Source organism: Panthera tigris, chromosome C1 (assembly GCF_018350195.1).
Source record: "Panthera tigris isolate Pti1 chromosome C1, P.tigris_Pti1_mat1.1, whole genome shotgun sequence".
Taxonomy (NCBI): domain Eukaryota; kingdom Metazoa; phylum Chordata; class Mammalia; order Carnivora; family Felidae; genus Panthera; species Panthera tigris.
The window spans coordinates 33067263-33088419 of NC_056667.1; the positions used below are offsets into that span (position 1 = coordinate 33067263).

The following is a 21157-nucleotide window of genomic DNA, read 5'->3' on the forward strand; positions in this document are numbered from 1 at the left end:
CATAAGTTTACGCTAAATGTTATTTGGTTTCCTTTGTGCTTGACAGTTGTAAAAACTGAAATCCTATTGATGCCTTATCCCCATATCCCCAAAGTGCTACCAGGACATCCTGTTTTCACCAAGTTCTCACATATGGCCATTCTTAGTTTTTCAGGAACAGGTTTGGTAGAGTCAGATGGAAGTCTTCAAGGGCTTGAAGAAAATAAGTCAGAAGAAGCAATGCCAAACCCCAAGTCCTCCAAGTCTCCTTCATGTTCACAGAATTCTAAAGCTGGATATGTAAATGTGCCTTTTCTTAAAGAGACACATTGCATCGTAGAACAAGACCAGAAGTCAGAACTATAAAATCATTGGTGGCTAAACTAGGCTGATCAAAGCTGCTAACTTAAAGCTTGGGCATGAAGGTGGAACATGACATGGAGAACAGTTACCACAGATCCTCATGGGACATCAACCAGGAGCCTTCAGTATTACTGATAAATTCATTAAACCAGTTGTAAAAATGGATTTCTCAAGTTTGTTTGATATCCTCAAATATCCTTGTATTGATCAATAATAGTGATTAGTTCAATGGTTTAGCAGAGCATACATAGGCTAATTCAGCACTTTTTTACTATTATGGGTATTATTCATTTTTTAAAAGTTAAAAACAATGTAATCATATTAAAGCAAATACTTTAAAAAGAAAAAGATATCTCCTATAATCCTGCATTCTCAACACAACTATTTTCATTTATTCCTTTTGGTTATTCAAATGCATATATTTTAAATGGTTGTTATATTGTATGTTCATTTTCATGGTCTGATTTTTAGTTTAATATATTACAATACATTTTCCTGTATTTCAACAGTCTTCATAACTATTCTTTCAATAGCCACACGATATCCTATCACATTGATGTTCCATAAATTCTGTTGTTTGCATTTTAGTTGTTTCTACTTTCTCACTATTTGAGATTACGTTGTGGTGAAAGTGTTTGTGAATGTAGCTCTTTTTTTCTATTGAGTTACTCCAGAAAAGATGAGCATAATTGGGTTAGCAGATACAAATGTTATATAGTTTTGGTATATCACTTATCTCATTGCTTTAAAAAAAAGTTGTGTCAACATAATGTTTCTATAGTCAACCTCCAAGCTTCAATTTCTTGATGCATAAAATGAGAACAATAGTCATTCCTGTCCCATAGAGTTGTGAGGACCAAATGAAATGAAGCATGCATGCATTTAGAACTTAGCAACTGCTTAACAAACGCTAGATATCATCATTTATTTTCACTAGCAGTTTGAATATACTAGTCTTTCCACAACCTCATCAACATTGGATATTACCAATTAAAAAAATTATTTTAAAATAGCATAAAGTATACTGAAGGGTGATTCCTGTTCCTTCTTCCCTTCCTGCCCCTTTCCCTCCTTATTCTCCTCCTCTTCAATTGGAGATAGAGAAGGAGACCAAAGGGAAAGGAAAAGTAACCAAAAATTAAGAAAAGATATAAGTTGAGACATTGAATTTTTACATGTAACCCTTGCTTCCTCAGACCACTGACCTAGAAAGGATGATCAAAGGATATAAGACATAATAGCTATATCAGATACATGCTCTGGCTCCAAACCTTGCCCAAGGTCACCTTCTTTCACTCAATTCATCAAATCTATTTACTGAATTCCTGCTATGGGCTAGTCAATAGTAGGCACTATAGCTCACCTATAGTCTGTCAAAGACAGACAAATTTGGCATGAGGAAATAAACCAGTGATGCATCTGAAAGAGTGGGCTACTTTAGACTGAGTGCCAGTGTTCCCTTCTGAGTGACATTTGAGCTGAGACCTGAAGTATAAGGAGCACTTCCTACCTCCATTAAGACCTAGAAGGGTATTAAAGACAGTTAACATTACCAGGTCTCTACAGTATCGATCTCCGTGACCTCGAGGGACAGAAAGGCCTGAGTATCATACCTATCTGGCTCCAGGTATGCGGGGCCAGATAATGTAATCTAGGCCCTTGTATGTAAGGAATTGGATTTTATTCTAAACATGGGAAGCCAGGAATGATTTATAAGCAGATTAATTTTAAAAGCTCCAGCTGAAAATAAATAAATAAATAAATAAAAGCTCTAGCTGCTCTGCAGGAATGAATTGTAGGTGACAAAAGCGGAAACTTGTGCCCCAACTGGTGTCCGGACTTAAAAGAAGGGGTACCTATGTCAGGCTGTTCTAAGCGCTGAGGACAAACAGATTTCTGTCTTCGTAGGGCGCATTGACTTATAGGCGGGGGTAAGAAACATCACGCATAGCGGTTTAGAAGTCCTGGCCGAAGCCACTCCTGGCCGAAGCCACCACCGCAACGCCCAGTTTCATCGAGAGACGCAGAGAGCGCTCCGCAGGCGTGTCGCAGGGCGGGGCTTCCGGGGGCGGGACCCGGCCTAGGTTGGTTGGTTCCGCGCCTGCGCCGCAGAGTAAACTGGCGGAGCGGGGAACAGGTTCACCGGAACCCGGCGCCCCCGACTTCTGCTTCCGGGTCGCAGCCATGGCGGTGGCAAATTCAAGCCCTGTCAATCCTGTGGTGTTCTTTGATGTCAGCATTGGCGGCCAGGTGAGGTCCAGGCAGCCGCCGCGCCCAAGGGACCCTGCACGGGGCCAGCCAGGAAGATCTCACCCACCCAGGGAAAGCGGACTCGAGAAGCCAGATAGCATTACTTGGACCAGAACCTACCGACCTGCGGGGCGGGGGCGAGGGAGGGAGAGGAGGAGTCTTTCACATTTGAGCGCCCCTATGGGGGAGGGAATGGGCGCCACGCGAGGATAGACTATGCAGGCGGAGGTGGGAGAGACCAAGCGGCAAGCGGGAGAGAGGGGTTGGACCCTCCTATTCCCTGCTGGTTGAGTCCTCGGTGGTCTTGGGCCGGCCATTCTGACCGTCTCCTGCCGCTTGCAGGAAGTTGGCCGCATGAAGATCGAGCTCTTTGCCGACGTTGTGCCTAAAACGGCCGAAAATTTTAGGTAAGAAGATGATGCTCCAGCTCTGCCAGATTAACCCAAGCAGAAGCTGGACCGGTCTGCGGAATCGTCTGCCTGCCCCTATCCGTCCACTCACTGCCCTTGAGATCTGAGTCCCCTTTGTATCGCTCTGTCTGAATAGTCACCGTTTTTACTGTTCCCGTGTCAATATATGCTGTTAGTTTTATGCTTAGTGTCTGGACGTCGGCTGGCCAGTTGATGGGCTTGCTGGCGCGAATGTTACCCCACCCCCACCTCCCATATTAGGGGCGCTCTCAGCTGTGATGTCATGGTGACTGAATCATTCACTCTTTTCTCTTTCAGACAGTTCTGCACTGGAGAATTCAGGTAAGTCTCAGACGTGGTTGGTTTCTCTGCTTGCTCCTGAAGCGTGTCCTAGGGCTGCAGTGGGGTTTTGGGGGGAACCACCGGCAGGCCTTGAATGATTATTGGTGACAGTAATAGGTAATACCGCCATGGGTCTGTCTTCAGTTTATTTGCCTTCTTTATCTCTGTTCTCCTGACCTTTAGGAGAGTCCCTGGGCTCCAGTGTGGGGTAAACTGGAAAGGCCTATGATTACCTGTCATCATTCCAAGTCTCTTTCTTTTTGGTTATAGAAAAGATGGGGTTCCAATAGGATACAAAGGGAGCACCTTCCACAGGTAAGTCCTTGGCAAGCCATCCCTACAGGCTTTTAGAATTACTTCCTTAGGGGATTAGTCTCTTTAGAGGAAAATAAAACCATAGGATAATTCCTAGATCTTGAGAAGGAATGGTTTTGTGAACTCAAAAGCTTGTTTGAAGGCTTATTAAAAGCCAAAGTGATAAACATTTTATTTTTAAATCAATGTTAATCTAAAGTATAATGACTAAGTCAATGTTTTTCTAAACCGCAGAGCCTTCTCTCAGGATCCTTAATTCTCTGTTTCAGGGTCATAAAGGATTTCATGATTCAGGGTGGGGATTTTGTTAATGTAAGTACTATTCCTTTGCTATCAAAGACCTATAGGAATATTGTTTTTTTGTTATTGCTGCTACTGCTGTTTTTACTACAGAGCCCAGTCTTAAGGCTTGAAAACAGTAGCCAAGTTTGAAGGAGGAGGGGGTGATAGGAATGTCCTTTAGGGTTGTTGGCTACTACTCTTTAACCATTAGATGATAGACATCAGCATTTTGATTGAGTCACTGACTTCCAAATCTTAGCCTTTTAGGGCCAGAAACTGAACTTTTCCAGCACACCTACAGATGATTCATGAGAGACACAAACTAGTTAGTCACATGAAACTTCGATAGATACCAGATGAAATTTTTTTTTATTAATTTCTAAATGGCAGTAAGTCCTTTTCCAGTGAGCTAAATTCTTATGCCCCATTTTCCTTCCATTCCTCATATCACAATGCCTGGAAAGCTGAGTTTTTCATCAGAAACTGATTAGTGGACAAAGAATTAGAGCATCAGAGGTAGATTGTTCTGGAGGGGTATTTCCTCTGTTTTCTAGGAGAGCCTGGTGGAATAGTTTTTCACTGCGAAGCATGTCTTTCTTTTGACTAGACTATCTGTGTCTCTCATACCAAGTCTCATTTCCTTCTTCTGACCTTGGCAGGTGTTGAATAAACCATGTCTTTTCTTCTTAAACCTACTTTTGTCCTTGGCCAACCTCTTGTGTGCATGGTCTTTCTTATTTATATCATTTGGTTAGTCATGTTGGGATTTTCTTGGATCTGGAAGACATTCTTTCTCCTTCATAGGTATATTTATTTAACTCTTAGGAGTTTTTTTGTTTTGTTTTTAACTTTTTAAAATGTTTTATTTATTTTTGAGAGAGAAAGAGAGACAGAGTGCAAGCAGGGAGGGGCAGGGAGAGAGGGAGGCACAGAATCTGAAGCAGGCTCCAGGCTCTGAGCTGTTAGCACAGAGCCTGATGCAGGGCTTGAACTCATGCCGTGAGATCATGACCTGAGCTGAAGTCGATGCTTAACAGACTGAGCCACCCAGGTGTCCCTAATTCTTAGGAGTTTTTGAAGACCTGTCTCTTTCCTATCTAGGGAAGGTTACAAAGGGGCAGATTTTAGGCCAAATCAGGCTTTCAGATATGCTTTGTTTCATGTGTGTGATGTTGTAAAACTGGGAAATTTCACCAGAAAATTCCAGAGTTTTCTCTCTAAAGAAGGGAAAATAGAGGTGCATTAGGCCTGTGTTTCTCACATAGCAACAATTGTTTGGAATCACGTAACTGCTCCCTTTAAATAGCATGTGTCCTTGCCATTTCACCACAGCCACTACCGCCTGCTTTCCTTATTTATGTCACTTGCCTCTGTAGGCATTTAAGTTTGCAATCCCTGGCCATAACTGATGGTAGTAGGGCTTGAGTGACCGTATACTTTTTTGTTAGCTGGTAAGAAGGGCTAAGAATCTATTCTCTGCCTTCTTTTCTTTCTTCCCTAGGCTCCTGTGTTGCCATGTTGTCTTAAGAGGGCCAGGACCAACTTCTTGCATCATTGCCAGGCACATCTAGTCGTTTGCTGATAGCTCTAGAATCATACAGTACAGTTGGTCAGCCAGAGGCTGTGTCAGCAAGAAACAATTGTTCAGAGCCACTCTTAGGAAAGAAAAAATAGAATGAGCAAGAAGCAGAATAAGTAGGTATTGAGACCTTCTAAAGTGGGACCAAGAATATGTGTTTCTTTGTTTTAATAATTTTTTTCTGATTGCAAAATTGCAAAATTATCTCTCAAGGAATCTCACTTCTCAAGGAACATATTCTTGGCATTTTAATTTACATTTGCCAGTCTCATCATTGCACGTGTATGTGTGTCAAATATAATTCTTAACAGACTTAAGATCACGTATATATTTTAATTTTTTATACTTAATAATTGTCTACATTTTCCCTTGTCATTAAGTCATTCTTTTTTTTTTTTTTTTTAATATTTTTTATTTATTTATTTTTGGGACAGAGAGAGACAGAGCATGAATGGGGGAGGGGCAGAGAGAGAGGGAGACACAGAATCGGAAACAGGCTCCAGGCTCCGAGCCATCAGCCCAGAGCCTGACGCGGGGCTCGAACCCACGGACCGCGAGATCGTGACCTGGCTGAAGTCGGACACTTAACCGACTGCGCCACCCAGGCGCCCCAAGTCATTCTTTATAATAGCTACCTAATACTCCATTATGAATAGATAAGTTATTTGATCAGTCCACTGTGGTAAAAAGATTTAAGTTGCTTTCTATTATTTTCTCTGAAAATTAATTTTGTCATTTTCCCTACTCTGGCTCCTGGAGAGCAACCGATAGTGTAATTATAGAGAACGATGTGGTAACTGATCTGTCCCCCAGGTTTGTTGGGAAATTGGAAATGAACTTGTTTTTCTCTTCCTTCTGTATATATGTAGGTATTTATGTGGAGTTAAAGATATAATAGCTCACATTTAAATAATTGTGTATCAGTTGCAAGGTCTTTTCTCAGACACTGTTTAATTCGATCTCCGTGGCAACGCTGTAAAGAGCAGGTGATTTCATCTTTACTTGATAGTTGAGGAAACTGAAGCTCAGCAATGGGAAGTGACTCTCCCAGCTTATAAATGATGGACCTGGAACTCACATCCAGGCCTTTCCACCATACAGAGCTTAGTTTTATTGATAATTTTTAGTCAAATAAAGGTTTGATTTTGATTTTGATTCTTCCTTCCTTGGCTTATGTTAATACCCTTTGATAATCTTTTTCCCAATAAGGGCCCTTTGATTCTGCCCTAGGCCGGTGCTTTCCCTCTCTACCATTCACCCAATATTCTTTGGCTGGAAGAGATTGGGTTTTGGCAGGCACCTTCTCATTATTAGCTTTAGACCCCAGGGATTCTGTTTAAGGTACTGCAAATATGGCTGTGGTCAAGTTGCTTTATTACCCTGACATAAGTTGGCTCACTTGAAAAATGAGGAAGATGATAGCGCTTATTCCACACGGTTACTGGAAGAGCAAAGAGATAATGAAAATAAAGCTGGTTTAAGCTAGTTTAAGAAGAAACAGAACTAAGAACTGGAAAGCCACATAGGACCAAGGCAGTCCTTTATCTCTGTTTCTCTCGTGCTCTCTACACCTGTGTATTGCCTTTTCTTTCTCTTCTCCAGTCCACCTTGCAGAGCATGGTCACTGCTGGCTTCCAGGTTTACATGATACACATTCAACATCAAAGAGAGCATCAGTCCTTCATGATTCCCAGAGAAGGAACTTTAGTTGGCCCTGCATTAGTTAGGCGTGCTCTCCTGGATCAATCAACTTTGGTCAAGAGGGTGGTGTCCATACAGACTAGGCTTCCAGGAGCCCATCAACCTGCAGTTTTGGGGAGCAGGGATAGTGGCACTTAAGTGGGTAATTTTATTTGATAACAGGCATGAGAGTCTTTGGGAGTGGCAAGGATTATGTATGGGATCACTATACTATTGTTCCCTACTCTGCCTTGTCTTAACTGAGCTTTCTAGAGGCCCAGCTGTGACCTGTTTTACCCAATCTGTGAGATGCCCCGGCCAGTCTGTGAGCTGCAGGTGCCTGGGACAGGGCCGGCTTTGATTATAAGACAGGGTCAGAGAGGTATGGCTCCCAAAGTGACCTTCAGGAGTAAGAGTGCACCTTCAAAAAGTTGGCTACGGTACAGCAGCATTCCTCCAGGGGGCCCAAGGAGGGGGAGCCCAACACTCAACACTTGCTAACACGTCCTTTCTCTCTGCTCAGGGAGATGGTACTGGAGTCGCCAGTATTTACCGGGGGCCATTTGCAGATGAAAATTTTAAACTTAGGCACTCCGCTCCAGGCCTGCTTTCCATGGTAAGTGAGAGCCAGTCAAGGTTTTGGGTTAGATTTGTAGCCAGCGGGTCTGTGGGCGCCCCTTGAGGCACGGTGCCATCTCTTGGGATGGAAGCTCGTTCTTTACTTGTCTCGCTTGTCCCAGGACTCAGCTCTGCCACACCTACCTCCTTCCTCAGTCGGCTTTGACTTGGTTGGGCTGGGCCCTCAGCATTGGAAGTTTTGGGGGGGGGCGGGCAAAACTGAAACTCTGATGTGTGTTTTCTTACCTCGTTCAAGCGAGGGTGTGCGGCTCAGCCTTCAGCCCTGCCGCTCGGAGTGCAGCCAGCTGTGCTGTCGGGACCTGGCGCCCATGCACTTGGCGCTCCACCCTGGCGTCCCGAGATGACTTCCCACTCATGCTGCCTCCTGGCTGGTCCTCCTCTGGGCTCGCTGACCACTCTCGCTCCCTCGGCCTGGCACCCCTTCCTGCTTAGACCCCCCTCTCCCACATCTCACTTGCCTTTCTCAGCTCCCTATCTGCCCCACTTAACCCCCTCATCTACCCACTCCTGATCGCTCCCCCTTCTTCTCCGTATTCACTCTGCCCTCATTTTTTCTTACCCGTCTCACCTTCCCTCCCTCTCACTCTCCAATCTCCTCCCTGCCTCCCCTCATCACCCATTTCCCTGGCACTCTCTCTCAAAATAGACCCAATATTTACAGGCACACTTTCTGTCCTTCTTGCCTCCCCTTCCACTTATCTACACGGGCCTTTATCAAGTGAAGGTTTACCGGCACCCACTTTGTATCACGTCAGGGTAGGGTACAAGGATACAGACCTGATCCCTGCCCTTGTGACACTTAACATCTAATGGGGGAATCACACATGCAAAATGACAAGTCCAGTATAGTGTAATTCATGCCACTGTGTATTAAGATGAGGGCACCTTAGGGTATGTAAAAGTACCGAGAGGGCCCCACGGAATGAGAGTAATTACTTTGAGGGGTCAGGCACAGCTTCATAGATGGGAGAGCTTTTGAGTTCTGGAAGGAGCTCTATTCCAGATGGCATTTCAAGTTGAGCAAATAGCCTAGGCAAAGCTGTGTGACCATGAAATGGCAGGGTGGCATAGTCAAGGGACCAAAGGTGAGGAAGGTGATGAGAACATAGGATGTGCATGGGGAGGGGGAAGGGCCAGTAGAGACCACTGAAGAGACTGGTGGGTCTAGCTCCTAAAGGGCTTTAAATGCCAGAATAAGGACGAAGTGTGTGGACTTGAGTTCACTGGTTATGGAGAGGTGTACGTTTTTTTGACCAGGGTTGATCAACTTTGTGATTTAGAATGAAGACCCTGGCTGCAGTGTGAGTGGCAGATGGGAATGGAGAGCTGGGGGCAGAGAAGCCAGGAAGGAGGCTGCCATGAGAACTGGGCAACACTAAGCCTAGCAAACAGTGTGCAAGTCCCTTTTTTCAGACAGCCAGGCCAGGCAAGTGCAGGTTAATGCTGCAGGAGTAGTTTAGGTGGGCTTGGATCTTTGCCAGGAGGACTAGAACCCTCTAGGTGCATGCCACCTGTTAGCATCTATGGAGGACTCAGAAAACTGGAAGGAAACATTGGTCTTTACTCCCTTCAGGCTGACACTTGTGAAGTTGTGCTGTCCTTTCACATACCGTGTAATGTCCTTGTTTTTGTTTCCATCCTCTAAATCATGAGTTCCTCAAGGGCAGGGACAGGGCCTCATTGATCTCCAAGCCTTACTTGCTACCTGATACTGAAAGGTGCTGAGTAGATACCAATAAACATGAATGACTGAAAGATAATCAGAATGATGGCTACCATTTATTGGACAGTTACTCAACAAGCACCTTATTTGCATTAATTTGTTTTAATCCTCTCAACATCCCTTTGAAATGGGTACAAATGAGGATACCGGAGCACAGGGAGGTTATGTGACTAATCTGAGGTCACACGTTCAGTGGTGGAACTGGGATTCCAGCTACGTCATCACCTGGCTCCAGAGCTTCTTCTCAAAAGTAGTAAGCCATGCTGCCTAAAAGAATGAATAAACGAGTGGCTAAGGGCAGAGCGTGTCCCCTGAGCTATAAAAACATATGGGACTGTTTTCCTGCCTGTTTGCTAATAAATATTTATACAGCAAGCAGCTACTTAGGTAGATTGATTGGTGGAAAGCTTGATTGAAAGGAAAGAACTGGGAGTCTGGGAAGTCTAGCCCTTGTTCCACAGCACCCTCCTGCTGCTGCTGACTCAGGCACCCTCAGCCGACTGAGCCGCTCAGGTAGCGCTCACATGGGGAATTTCTAAGTATAATATAAAGTCCCCCATGAGAATGTACCCCTGGACAGTGTCTTTAATGTATTTCATACACATTTTTATTCTTGCACGGTTGAACACAGAATCAACCAATTTAAATCCATTAAGCATACGGGGCGCCTGGGTGGCGCAGTCGGTTAAGCGTCCGACTTCAGCCAGGTCACGATCTCGCGGTCTGTGAGTTCGAGCCCCGCGTCAGGCTCTGGGCTGACGGCTCGGAGCCTGGAGCCTGTTTCCGATTCTGTGTCTCCCTCTCTCTCTGCCCCTCCCCCGTTCATGCTCTGTCTCTCTCTGTCCCAAAAATAAATAAAAAACGTTGAAAAAAAAAATTAAAAAAAAAAAAAATAAATCCATTAAGCATCCAATTACTGCTAGTGACCTATGTAATCATTTCCAGTGCTGCTGTAGTCATATTAATTTTAGGAGACCTATGCTGTTAATAGTACTTTCAGTTTCCCATTTTCCACTCCTTTTTTCCAAAATAAGGGAAGTATGCAATAAAAGGTGCACAGAGGTAGTAGGGCAGTGCTTTTAAAAGGTAACTTGGATTTGTTAATGTACAGAAATCTGAATTTAGCATATTAAAGGCAGTTTAGTAGTATCAACATGTAAAGTATGAAAGTACACTTCCTATGAAAATTAAATTTCGCTTTACAAAGCATTACTTTGCATTGTAATACTTGCCTGTTCTTTTACAGTGCATTATGAAATGTAAAGATATAGAAAGAATTTCAGGGGAGGAGACTCTCAGATTCTCAATTAAAAAAAAATGCTTCTTCCTGTAAAATTCAATAATAAAAGATTGGGTGTAGCTGTAAAAAGCAAACATCATTGATTACATGTAGTCTTTTTTTCCTAGCACAGCACTAGTGTAGCAACTTCTCGCACTTTCTTAAACTTCTTTATTACCATTGTTATGATGCAGTACAAAGCTATTCAGTTTATGGCATAGGCAACAGGCTTTTTCTCACTGGTATCTAATTTATAACTGTAATCCAGTTCTAACCAGTATTGGATTAAATACAGCAAATTGGGCCCCATGAACAATTGTTCCTTTAATAAAAATTCACACTGCAGGGGAATTGTACATTTATTCAAGAATCTGGCTCCTTGACGGCAGATATTGTGTATCCTATTTATCTCGGTATCCTTGGATCCTAGCTCAGGAACTGGCTTATAGTAGATATTCAGTAAGGTTTGCTGAAAGAAAGGAATCAGGGCTAAAGGCTCTTTGGGGGAATCTCACCCTTCGGCTAGCATGGCCAGGAAAACTCACTGAAGGTATATTTGGTTTCTGTCAGGCAAACAGTGGTCCCAGTACAAATGGCTGCCAGTTCTTCATCACCTGCTCTAAATGTGATTGGCTGGATGGGAAGCACGTAGTATTTGGTGAGTCCTATTCCTGTCCTGGAGTCCAGGCCCCATTCACCCAGAGTGGGACGTCCAAAGGAGCCAGCCCCCAGACTCCAGTACCGAGAGTGCCCACCTGGTGTAACTGCTCTGGCAGTAGCAGGGAAGGCGGAAGTGATGGGAGGTGGAGAGAGCTAGAGGGAAGAGCAGAGGGCTGTGTGATGTCGAATGCAACCACTTGGGTGATACGTATGTCTGGGGTGGACCCGGATGGTATCACTTGAGAAATGTCCTACAGAGGCAGCGTGGTACAGTGGGGCTTTGCAATCGCTCAGACCTAGTACTCTGCTCCTTATGAAGTGTCACCTCGGGCAAATCATTTCACTTCCATCAAGTCCCAATTTTCAGATGGTCGTATGAAGATCAAATGAGATGATAGATAAGAGTGGACATTGCAAGCTGGAAAATACTCTGCAAATGAGAGTAATAAAGTCCAGCTCATACTCTTCCCACAGGAAAAATCATCGATGGACTTCTAGTGATGCGAAAGATTGAGGTGAGTCCTATTTTGATTTCCTCTCTTGCCCATTCTGGTCCGGTAGCACCTGACTAGTGTGGAGGGGCTGGAGAGCCAGGAGATGGCTCCAGTGTGTTAGGTCCAGTGTTTACTGCCTCCAGTTGCATGGGCTTCCTCAGGAAGGGGGAGGGAGTACAGGAGTAAAGGACCCCCACCTCTGTTATCTTGGCCTGTAAGTTTGCCTCTAGTGGACACTGAGGTTCGGCCTCTGGTGGCCCCTTCACCTACTTGATAAAGTCCTACTCAGCATTGAATTCAAGATCCTTCATGACCTGGTCCCCGCTATCTCTCCACAGCTTCTTCTGCCACTGCTGCCTCCATGTTCTAGTCACGTTAGGCCACTAGCTCTTCTCTAAATATGCAATACACATTCCTGCCTCTTGTTGCTTTCTGCCCCTGAACGTTTGCTCGTGCTCTTTCTGCCACTGGAATGCTCTTTTTCTTTCTTTTCCTCCTGGTGGGATCCCATTCGTCCTTCTAGGCCCAGCTCGAATGTCCTCTCTTGTGTGAATCCTTCCCTGACCTGTTTAAGCAGCACTTTAGTTGCTTCCTCTGCCCTGTTGTATAAACTCCCTCTTATAACTTATTACACTGTTATATGTCATAGGTTTGCTATTTTTTTAAAATGTTGTACATTTTCTTTTTGATCTGGATTATCTATACCCTTCTGCTAGGACATGCATGGACGGTTACCATTTCAGTCTCTGAGTCCTCGGTCCTTAGTACAGGGGCTGGCAGGCGTCAGTAAATGTTTATGTGTAAGTGCATGTGTAAGTCGATGAATCTCCACCATGCTTTCTCTCCTAGAATGTTCCCACAGGCCCCAACAATAAGCCCAAGCTACCTGTGGTGATCTCACAGTGTGGGGAGATGTAGTCCAGAGCGAGACTGATCAGGTATGTGTGTCTTTCTCCTCCTGGTTAGGAGTCCCTAGTGAAGTCAGCACCGTCTAGGGGAAAGAACTTTAGACTTGAAAACTTGGGGATTGAGCCCATTTCCTCTCTCTGTGACCTTAGGGAAATCCCTTCCCTTCTCTGAGCCTGTTTCCTCATCTGTCAAATGGAGATAATATCTATCTCTTAGGCTCATTGTAAGGATCTAAAGAGAAAGGGTTATTAGGGCATTTTCCTCCTACCACTTTGCGGTTTACAAAGTATCAACCTGAAAAACAGTAAATAAATAAACATTAAAAAAGTTAGGGGCACCTGGGTGGCTCAGTCAGTTAGGCGTCCGACTTCGGCTCGGGTCATGATCACAAAGCTTGTGAGTTCAAGCCCCATGTCAGGCTGTGCTGAGAGCTCAGAGCTTGGAGTCTGCTTCGGATTCTGTGTCTCCCTCTCTCGCTGTGCCCTTCCCTCATTCATGCTCTGTCTCTCTTTCTCTCAAGAATAAATAAAACATTAAAAAATAATAATAATAAAAATAAAATTAAAAATGGGCACCTGGGTGGCTTAGCCGGTTAAGCGTCCAACTCTTGATTTTGGTTCAGGTCATGATCTCACACTTCGTGAGTGTGGAACCTGCTTGGGATTCTCTTTCTCTGCTCCTCTCCTGCTCGCTCGCTCTCTCTAAATAAACTTAAAAAAAGAAAACCTGACAATATACTATGTTTGTAGCATATAGCTTTTTTTACCCTTTTCTTAGGATTTGAATAGTTACAAATTCTGAGTCTTTGTTCTTTATTTTATATGTCGTGACTCTTCTGTCCAGAATGTATTTTAAGCAAAAAACTAACATTGTGTTGCTTATTTTAACTTTGGTGATCATCTTTGTTAAACAGAAGTTCTAAATTTTGATGGGGTCAAAATTATCAGTCTTTTCTCTTATGGCTTTTGTGGTTGTGTCTTATTTAAGAAGGTCCTTAGTATCTCAAATCATAATGTCTTTTGTATTTTTTCTAATATTTCTATGATTTTATTTATATAGTTAAATTATCTAGAATTTATTTTTCTTTTCTCTGCCTTTTTTTTTCCTGAATGGAGATGTAGTCAAATGTCAGATCATTTTAATGACTGTACATACCTCTTTATGTGACTTAATTTGTGTTCATAGCATCTGGCACTTGCAGGCATTTATTAAAAATTTACTACATGAGTTAATAGAGAGGGAGAATGTCAGGCATTTTAGGCAGGGAACTGGTGTTAGCAAATGCTGGCAGGCGTGCACCAGTGTGTGCTAGAAGCTGCACGTGGTCCTCTCTCTTGTCCAGCCAGATGGTCCCTTCTCAGGCACAGGCAACACCCTGAGCTGTCTCTCCTATCAGTACTAGAGGTCCCTAGCTCTCAACCTGGTGTCCCCCTTCAGTAGTGGCTGGCATTTCCCTCCTAATCCCACTTATTTCTTTGCTGAACCTAAGTTAAGCTACCAGGTCCTTTTCCTTTTAAGGATTGACCACTGATCACTACTGGAGGACAGAGATGAAAAGAATAAAGTTTAGGGGTGCCTGGGTGGCTCAGTCGGTTAAGTGTCTGACTTCAGCTCAGGTCATGATCTCACAGTCTGTGAGTTCGAGCCTCTCATTGGGCTCTGTGCTGACAGCTCAGAGCCTGGAGCCTGCTTCAGATTCTGTGTCTCCCTCCCTCTCTCTCTCTCTCTGCCCCTCCCCTGCTCATGCTCATCCCTGTCTGTCTCAAAAATAAATAAAACATTAAAAAAAAAAAAAAAGAATAAAGTTTAGAAATTTTTTGTTTGGGGCCTTTTTTCTGTGTTTTTCTGAGTCCCTTACAGAAAGTTAGTGGCAGTCCTTGTTGGGGGTTTGATTTCTGAGGGTGGTGCTCACAACCCTCCCCTCCTCATCCCTTAATAACAAAGGGCATGTAAACCTTTGCCCCCATGGAAGCCTCTCTTCCCAGCCTGCAACCCAAGCAGAACAAATCCCACAGGGGCCATTTGATGTTCCAGAGGCTTCTAGACCAGAACTGTCCAATAGAAAGTCCTCTCTGTGGTGGTGGAAATGTTCTGTGTTTGTGCTGTCCATCATGCAGCTTCCAGCCACATGTGACAGTTGAGCACTTGAAATGTGGCTGATGTGACTGAAGGGCTGAATTTTTTATTTTATTTAATTTTAATTAAATTTAAATATAATACCTCCAATTCAGTCTCCTACCCCTGACTTGCTCAGAATTGAATCTTTCATAGCTAATACTTAGGGGCAATAAAATAATAGCAGTTATCATTTATTACATCTTCTATCATTTATTTATTCTTCTTGTGCTCAGATATTGAACTGAGAACTTGAATGATCTCATTTAACTTTACCAAAAATCCTTATCATGAGTTTTAAGGTGTTAGGGAATCTAGGTGCTTTGGGTTTCTAAGTAATGTGATGTGGGAGAAAGTAAGGAAAAGTAGAGATTAATTCCCCAGGGTGTATGGGAGTATCATCCCATTATTTACCTTCCTAGCTGTTAAAATTATAAGCATCTCTAATTCCCATGGGAGTGTTTCAGCTCTCCCAGGTTGTTTGGGCAGGATAATGGTTGACAGCCAATACAGAGACTGTTTTCAAGCCCTGCTGAACAGTACTTCTCAAACTTTACTGCACTTACAAATCACCAGGAGATCTTGTTAAAATGCTGGTTCTGGTTCAGTGGGTCTAGATGGGGCCAGAGATTTTGCATTTCTAACTAGCACTTGGGAGATGCTGATGCTGACTTTGAGTGGCAAGGCGATAGTGGAATAACAGAGCCTGCTTTCTCATTGAGAAGCCACCATATTCCAGTCAGAAAAGACCCAGGAGATCCTCTCTTGGTGGCCCTGGTCCAGCAGGAATCTACTGCCTTCAAATCAAAGTATCACCTAATCATGCATGTGGGGCCTTGTGCCTATGCACTGGAAATAAAAGAAGATGGGACGGAGATAGAAGACAGGTACAGTGATTTAATCAGCAGTACTTCCCTAGGAAGCACTTCCTTCTAGAACTTCTGTGTTTTGCCTTAGGGTCCTGACTTTGGTTTTGGTGAGGATGAAGTTTCTGTACAACTCTAGATGTAGAAACCATGGTTTTTTTAATCTCCATGGGTCCTGTGAAAGCTTTTTGTGAGGAATTTGGTTAGGTATACATAAGTGAACCTTGGCCCTCAGGGTTCCTCTGCTCTAGTCTGAACTGGGTTCTTTGCTACTTACAACCGCTTGAGGGCTGGTGGAACCTCTGTTTTGAAAGCCAGAGCGTCTCTTGGAATAGAGAGTGGCTGTGGGCTCTGGCAGCCCAGCTAGTCTGAATTGTTACCCTTCCAGTTATCCACAAATCTGGGGCCTGTAGCAAGGTGTAGATAGCTTTCTTCTGTCGTTTCCCAAATTTCCCTAAGAATCCAATCACTCGGGGGCATTTGTTAAACCTACTAATTCCCAGATCCCTCCCCTGGAGAGTTTGAGTGAGTGAGTTTGAGTTAGGATCCCTGATGCTGTGTTTGTAACAAGCACCTCAGATGCTTCTTATCAGAGAAATGTGGGTAACACTGCTTTAGGTAGTCCTGTGATGAATATCTTTTAGCATTTGCATCTTAGAAAGAATACATAATTAGCGCAACACATAATTTTACAGTTATTATAACTTACAATAAGGCATTATTAAAGTTGTGATTATGTTAAAAATTAATTGTACTTGTGGATGATGGTTATGAGGACACTGGTGATGGTGCTGTTGGAATTACTGAGCTTTAGGACACACTGTCCCCCAGCTCCTGGGATTACCTGTCGATGTGATGTGTTACTGTAGAGGAAGGTTATGAAAGACATGTTGGTGGCACACAGACTGGTCCTTCATTCCTTCCACAACTAAGCACTACTTAATTGAGATGGGTCTCATGCTGCATATGAGGCTGCAAATATGAAAAGCCCAGTTCCTGTCTTCAGGGAACTCACAGTCTCTTGAGGAAACTGACAATTACAGTAGAGTAAAGCACCGGGCTGGAAAAAGTCAGGGAAGCCAGAATGTCTGTGTCTGCCTGGAGTGGTTTGGGAAGACTACAAAAGAGACGATGCTTTGGCTGAGTACAGGAAAGAAGAGAATGTCTCGGGTGGCTAAAATGGGAAGGCATTCCAGGCAGAGGGAACAGCACGGGCAAAGTGTAAGGGACACTGCTAATAATTCCATATGGCCAAAGCAGGAAGGTATGAAAGAAAAGCAAAGGGTAAGAGGTAAGGCGGGTGGAGGCCAGGGCCACTCGTGAGAACCAGTGCAGTCTGAGACATTCATATGTTATCCTGAGGTAGGCTTTAGACAGTATGCACCTTTTTCCCCCGGGGGTGAGAGTCTTTTGTACTCCCCAGATTCTCAGAAGGGAGCCTGGCCCTCCAAAAAGAACCAGGCCAAGAGGAGCCACTGGAGGATTTTGAGCAGGAAAACTTGGGGATTGAACTTCCTTATTCTGAAGATGATTCTGGCAGCCATGTGGAGGATAAGCTGAGGCCAGGGAGGTGTCCACTGCAGCAGTCCAGGCCAGAGAACAGGTTCCACATGAAAATACGGGTCTAGGGAGCTCCAGAGATTTGGCAGCAAATATTTGCATGCCTGCTGGGTTTGTGACACTGTTTGTTCCCTGCCCTGAAAGACAGATGCCCTGCCAGCTAAAAAAGGGAGGGGAGGGGAAAATGGCTCTATTCCAGTTCGATCCAGTACAAAGGCAGAGCTCCCAGCCTCGTAATCAGGTCTCACACATTGAGGTACACCACATCAGCAAAATACTACATAGCCTTAAAGGTAGATGTGTATGTGTTGGCAGATTTCTAGGGTACATTAAGTGACAAAGTCAAGATTTAGTACATTTGAGTAACTCTTTCAGAAATTACTGTTGTGACATATAGCCAACTGTTAGTAATGGTTACTTCTGCAATGTAGAGATAGCAGAGTCCTTTCTTCCCGTTGCTCCTACTGTTGTGTATATGTTTGAAATTTCTATATTGAGCATGTATCTTATAAGAGGAAATATATACTGTATATGCATAGTTTTAACAAATCCTCCTTCCTCTCAGCTGCTCCGAGGAACATGTGGCTGATATCAGTGTGTCAGTCACTCCCTGGTTACTCCATCTCCTCCCAGGTCTAGGCCCAGGCAACGGCGCCTTCCTCGGTGCTCCCACAGCACTTGATTCATCTCTCTACACAGCATTTAATGCAGCATATCACAAATGTGTTCACTTGGTTTTCTCTAGACAGAACTCCTTGAGGCAGAGACCATGCTGACTAACAAACACAGTGCCTGGTCTACAATACAGCTTAGATCCTGGAGCACCATGGAACTTACAAAGCACATTTATGCAGTTTTGTACATTCTGCTTGGGGGCCCAGGGTTACACTTCTGTCTGAGCCTGCAGTATGACACCAGGACTCACTGTCCCCTGGAGGAAAAGGGGTGTGGCTATGTTTAGGGAGAGGGAGACCATAGTTTCTGAGTGTACTCATTCTGTTCTTTTAGTAAAGCTAACTCCAAGGCCATAAACAGAGGGTGTGACTTTACTTTCTCTATAACCCTGGGACCAAAACCTGCAAGGAGGAAGGATTTCTCTTTGTTCTAGAGTTCCACGGAGAGCCGTCAAGGTCTGGCAAAAAGTACACAGACTTTGGAGCCAAGTAGACCAGGAAGCCCCATCATTGTCAAACCATTAAACCCCTTGGGACTCTAGTTTTCTCCTTTACTTAACTACAGGCAATATATACTGCACAGAGGTTCTGAAGGGTAAATAAATGCGATGATATGTGTGGCCATAAATGTTAGTTTCTTTCTTCTTGGTTCTTCTGTAATATACCTCTCAACTTTACCCTGGGAAACCAAAGGTCTGACCTAGGGCAAGAGACCAGTTCTGCTCTTTTGGGAAAAGAAGATTAGGAGTGTAGAGAAGAGCCGGGGGTGTTGTCTCTCATGAAAGTCCCCTTCCAGTGCCTCTGAGCTGCTTATCTCTTCCATCCCTAACAGACTTCCATGTCTCTGCCATTGTAGGCCTTCCCTTGCTCTGGGTGACGCTCTTGAGTAAGATAATCTGGATTGGCCCCTGTGTTTGCTTACCTGCTTGCTGCTGCCCTTTTTGATCAAGAGACCTTGGAAGTGTCACAGATTCAGAACCCAAGATTTTCTGCTTAAGTTTTCAACTGTAAATAAAGTGGTTTGTTTGGTTTTTTTTTGTTTTTGTACACGTGTTGTTTTTAAATGGTTGTAATAACAGACTGTCTCCTCACGCTTTAGCTTCAGCTGGGAAGACTGGCCCTTGACAGAGGCTAGCGGGGACCAGACCCCAACTGTGGCTGTGACTAGGTGACGCCTCAGATCTGCAAGCAGTTGTAGCAGTCCCCCCTCAGGCTCCAGCTGCTGGGCAAAGACGGTAAAGCCTCGGGGCTAGAAGCACTAGTTATTCCAAGGATATTCCCAGTAGGTTCGGTTTGGTTGGTTCTAGAACCTGTGGGAAAAGGGTCACTAACTTGGGATAGTTTTGGATGGGAGACCATTTGGTAGAATGTGTCTTGATCATGAGGAATTGGGAATAATTTACTCAAAAATCTTTGTTTCAATCTGGGGTCATTTTATAAACAACAGAGGTCTTGAGAACTTTTCTTCCCCTTTCATAGCCCCAGTTTTCTCCTCTGTAAAATGGGGATAATAATACGTATGTACTTCATAACACTGTTGAGAGGGTCAAATACGAGAATGGATAGGAAGGTAATTTGTAAACAATAACATGCCTTGGAAAATGCTTATCTTGAAAGGACCTAGCCCAACATAGAAAGATCCTACTGAGCATAATGTTCAGGAGCTAAAGGGAGTTCCATAGTGTTGCTTTCAAGAGGCAGTTTCTATGCTATCCCATTCCTACTTTTTCTCTCTTGGCTCATGGGCAGGGATGATTCACCTCCTGGCAGTGGCAGAGGTAGCACGGAGCTGAATTCTATGACAGAAGAGAACCTGGTTAAAAGTGCCATTTCAGTGTATTAGGGTCCAAGGGAGCTGGTGTAAGGGCCCTACAGTACAGATATTTGCAACTCTCTGTAGCTAGGTAAACCGGGTTCAGGGAGCAAAGGGAAGGAAGGACTGACCTAGCAGAGGAGAGATCTTTAACTAGACAAGGTGGAATTAGAGAGTAAGGAGGATGAGCTGCTGGGATCCTAAGCTGACGTTCTTTTGATGGGCCATTAAACTGAATTGTTACACTTGGCACCTGCATTCTAGGTCAGGCTCTGTCCTGGGCACAGGAGCTGCAAGATGAGTAGGATGTGGCCCTTGCTTGTGACAGGAGATAGGCACATTTCGATTCAGTGTGGTATTAGAATGTGAGCCCTTAGGGGGCAGGAAATTCGGTCGTTTTGCTTTGTTTTACTGCTATGTCCCCACACCTAGAAGAGGTATCTAGTACCTAGTAAGTGCTCAAGAAAGACCTGTTGCATGAATGCTATGTACAAGATGCTGGAGTGGGCAGGGGGTTGGGGGAAGAGGGTGCGGGCAGGGGGAGGTGTGAAAGGAAGAGGTAACATTTGTGGTAAGTATTGATGGATTGGTTGGAATTAGCCAGGAGATAAGGGTGGAAGGGGCTTTCTAGGAAGAGGAACTATGTTCTTGGGCCAGAGTCTGTTAGAGATAGAGGACAAGGTGTATGTTATTTTGCAAAAGAGATTCTTGGAATGAACTCTCTTACCTTTCACACCACTTAAACGTAGGCACTGGGGTTGTCTACACTGTGGTCACCATGCTGGGCAGTGTGGCAGGGGTCTAGCAAAACTGGAGTGGAAAGCTCCCACCTTGGAAAAGGGGTTGAATTTTGACATGAACTCTTTATCCTCTAGTGCTTCAGTACTATTTTGGCAGTGGTATGGAGGTGGCTACAAGGAAACTAGTTTCTTAAATAACTCATCTTTATGCTCTTTGAGCAGGAAGAGAGAGCTTAGTGAAATAATTGAATAAGTAAGTAATGATACTTTTAGGTAACATTTTAAAGACAAATGTTACAGAATTTAGATTTCTGCTGAGGAGCCATCCCTTCAAAGCAGTTACATAGAGAAGGTTGCTCTTTATTGGCAGAGGTGCTAGTCCCATTGTTCAATCTGTCTTTGTAACTCTACCTTGGGGAAAAAGTCTCAAGCCAAAGGGCACACTTTTAAAGGTCCCCAATGTTGACAGAACTGCCTTTTGAGAA

At 44.0% G+C, this 21157-nt stretch overlaps 2 protein-coding genes across 6 annotated transcripts in view; both read left to right on the top strand.

The window, feature by feature from the left end:
• CCDC30 (coiled-coil domain containing 30) overlaps window positions 1-507 on the top strand; it is a 125940-nt gene extending 125433 nt beyond the window's left edge. For all 4 annotated transcript variants that reach the window (XM_042996827.1, XM_042996824.1, XM_042996823.1 and 1 more), the window contains one exon: window positions 147-507. In XM_042996827.1, the coding sequence (XP_042852761.1) occupies window positions 147-345 (199 nt within the window). In that variant the 3' untranslated portion in view covers window positions 346-507. The remainder of the gene's footprint in view (window positions 1-146) is intronic.
• A 1972-nt stretch (window positions 508-2479) lies between these two features.
• Window positions 2480-19353, top strand: PPIH (peptidylprolyl isomerase H). 2 transcript variants are annotated; one of them, XR_006221328.1, is made up of 11 exons: window positions 2480-2592; window positions 2935-2999; window positions 3321-3344; window positions 3615-3659; window positions 3929-3971; window positions 7724-7816; window positions 11412-11499; window positions 11976-12016; window positions 12845-12933; window positions 18976-19126; window positions 19219-19353. XR_006221328.1 is itself a non-coding variant. In XM_007077359.2 (10 exons), exons 1-9 carry the CDS (start codon window positions 2527-2529, stop codon window positions 12911-12913), a joined length of 534 nt encoding a protein of 177 aa, XP_007077421.1. In that variant the 5' UTR covers window positions 2480-2526; the 3' UTR covers window positions 12914-12933; window positions 18976-19157. The 2 variants fall into 2 exon arrangements, 1 of the variants encoding a protein (XP_007077421.1); XM_007077359.2 differs by lacking the exon at window positions 19219-19353 and having other exon boundaries at window positions 18976-19157.
• The last annotated feature ends 1804 nt before the right edge of the window (window positions 19354-21157 follow it).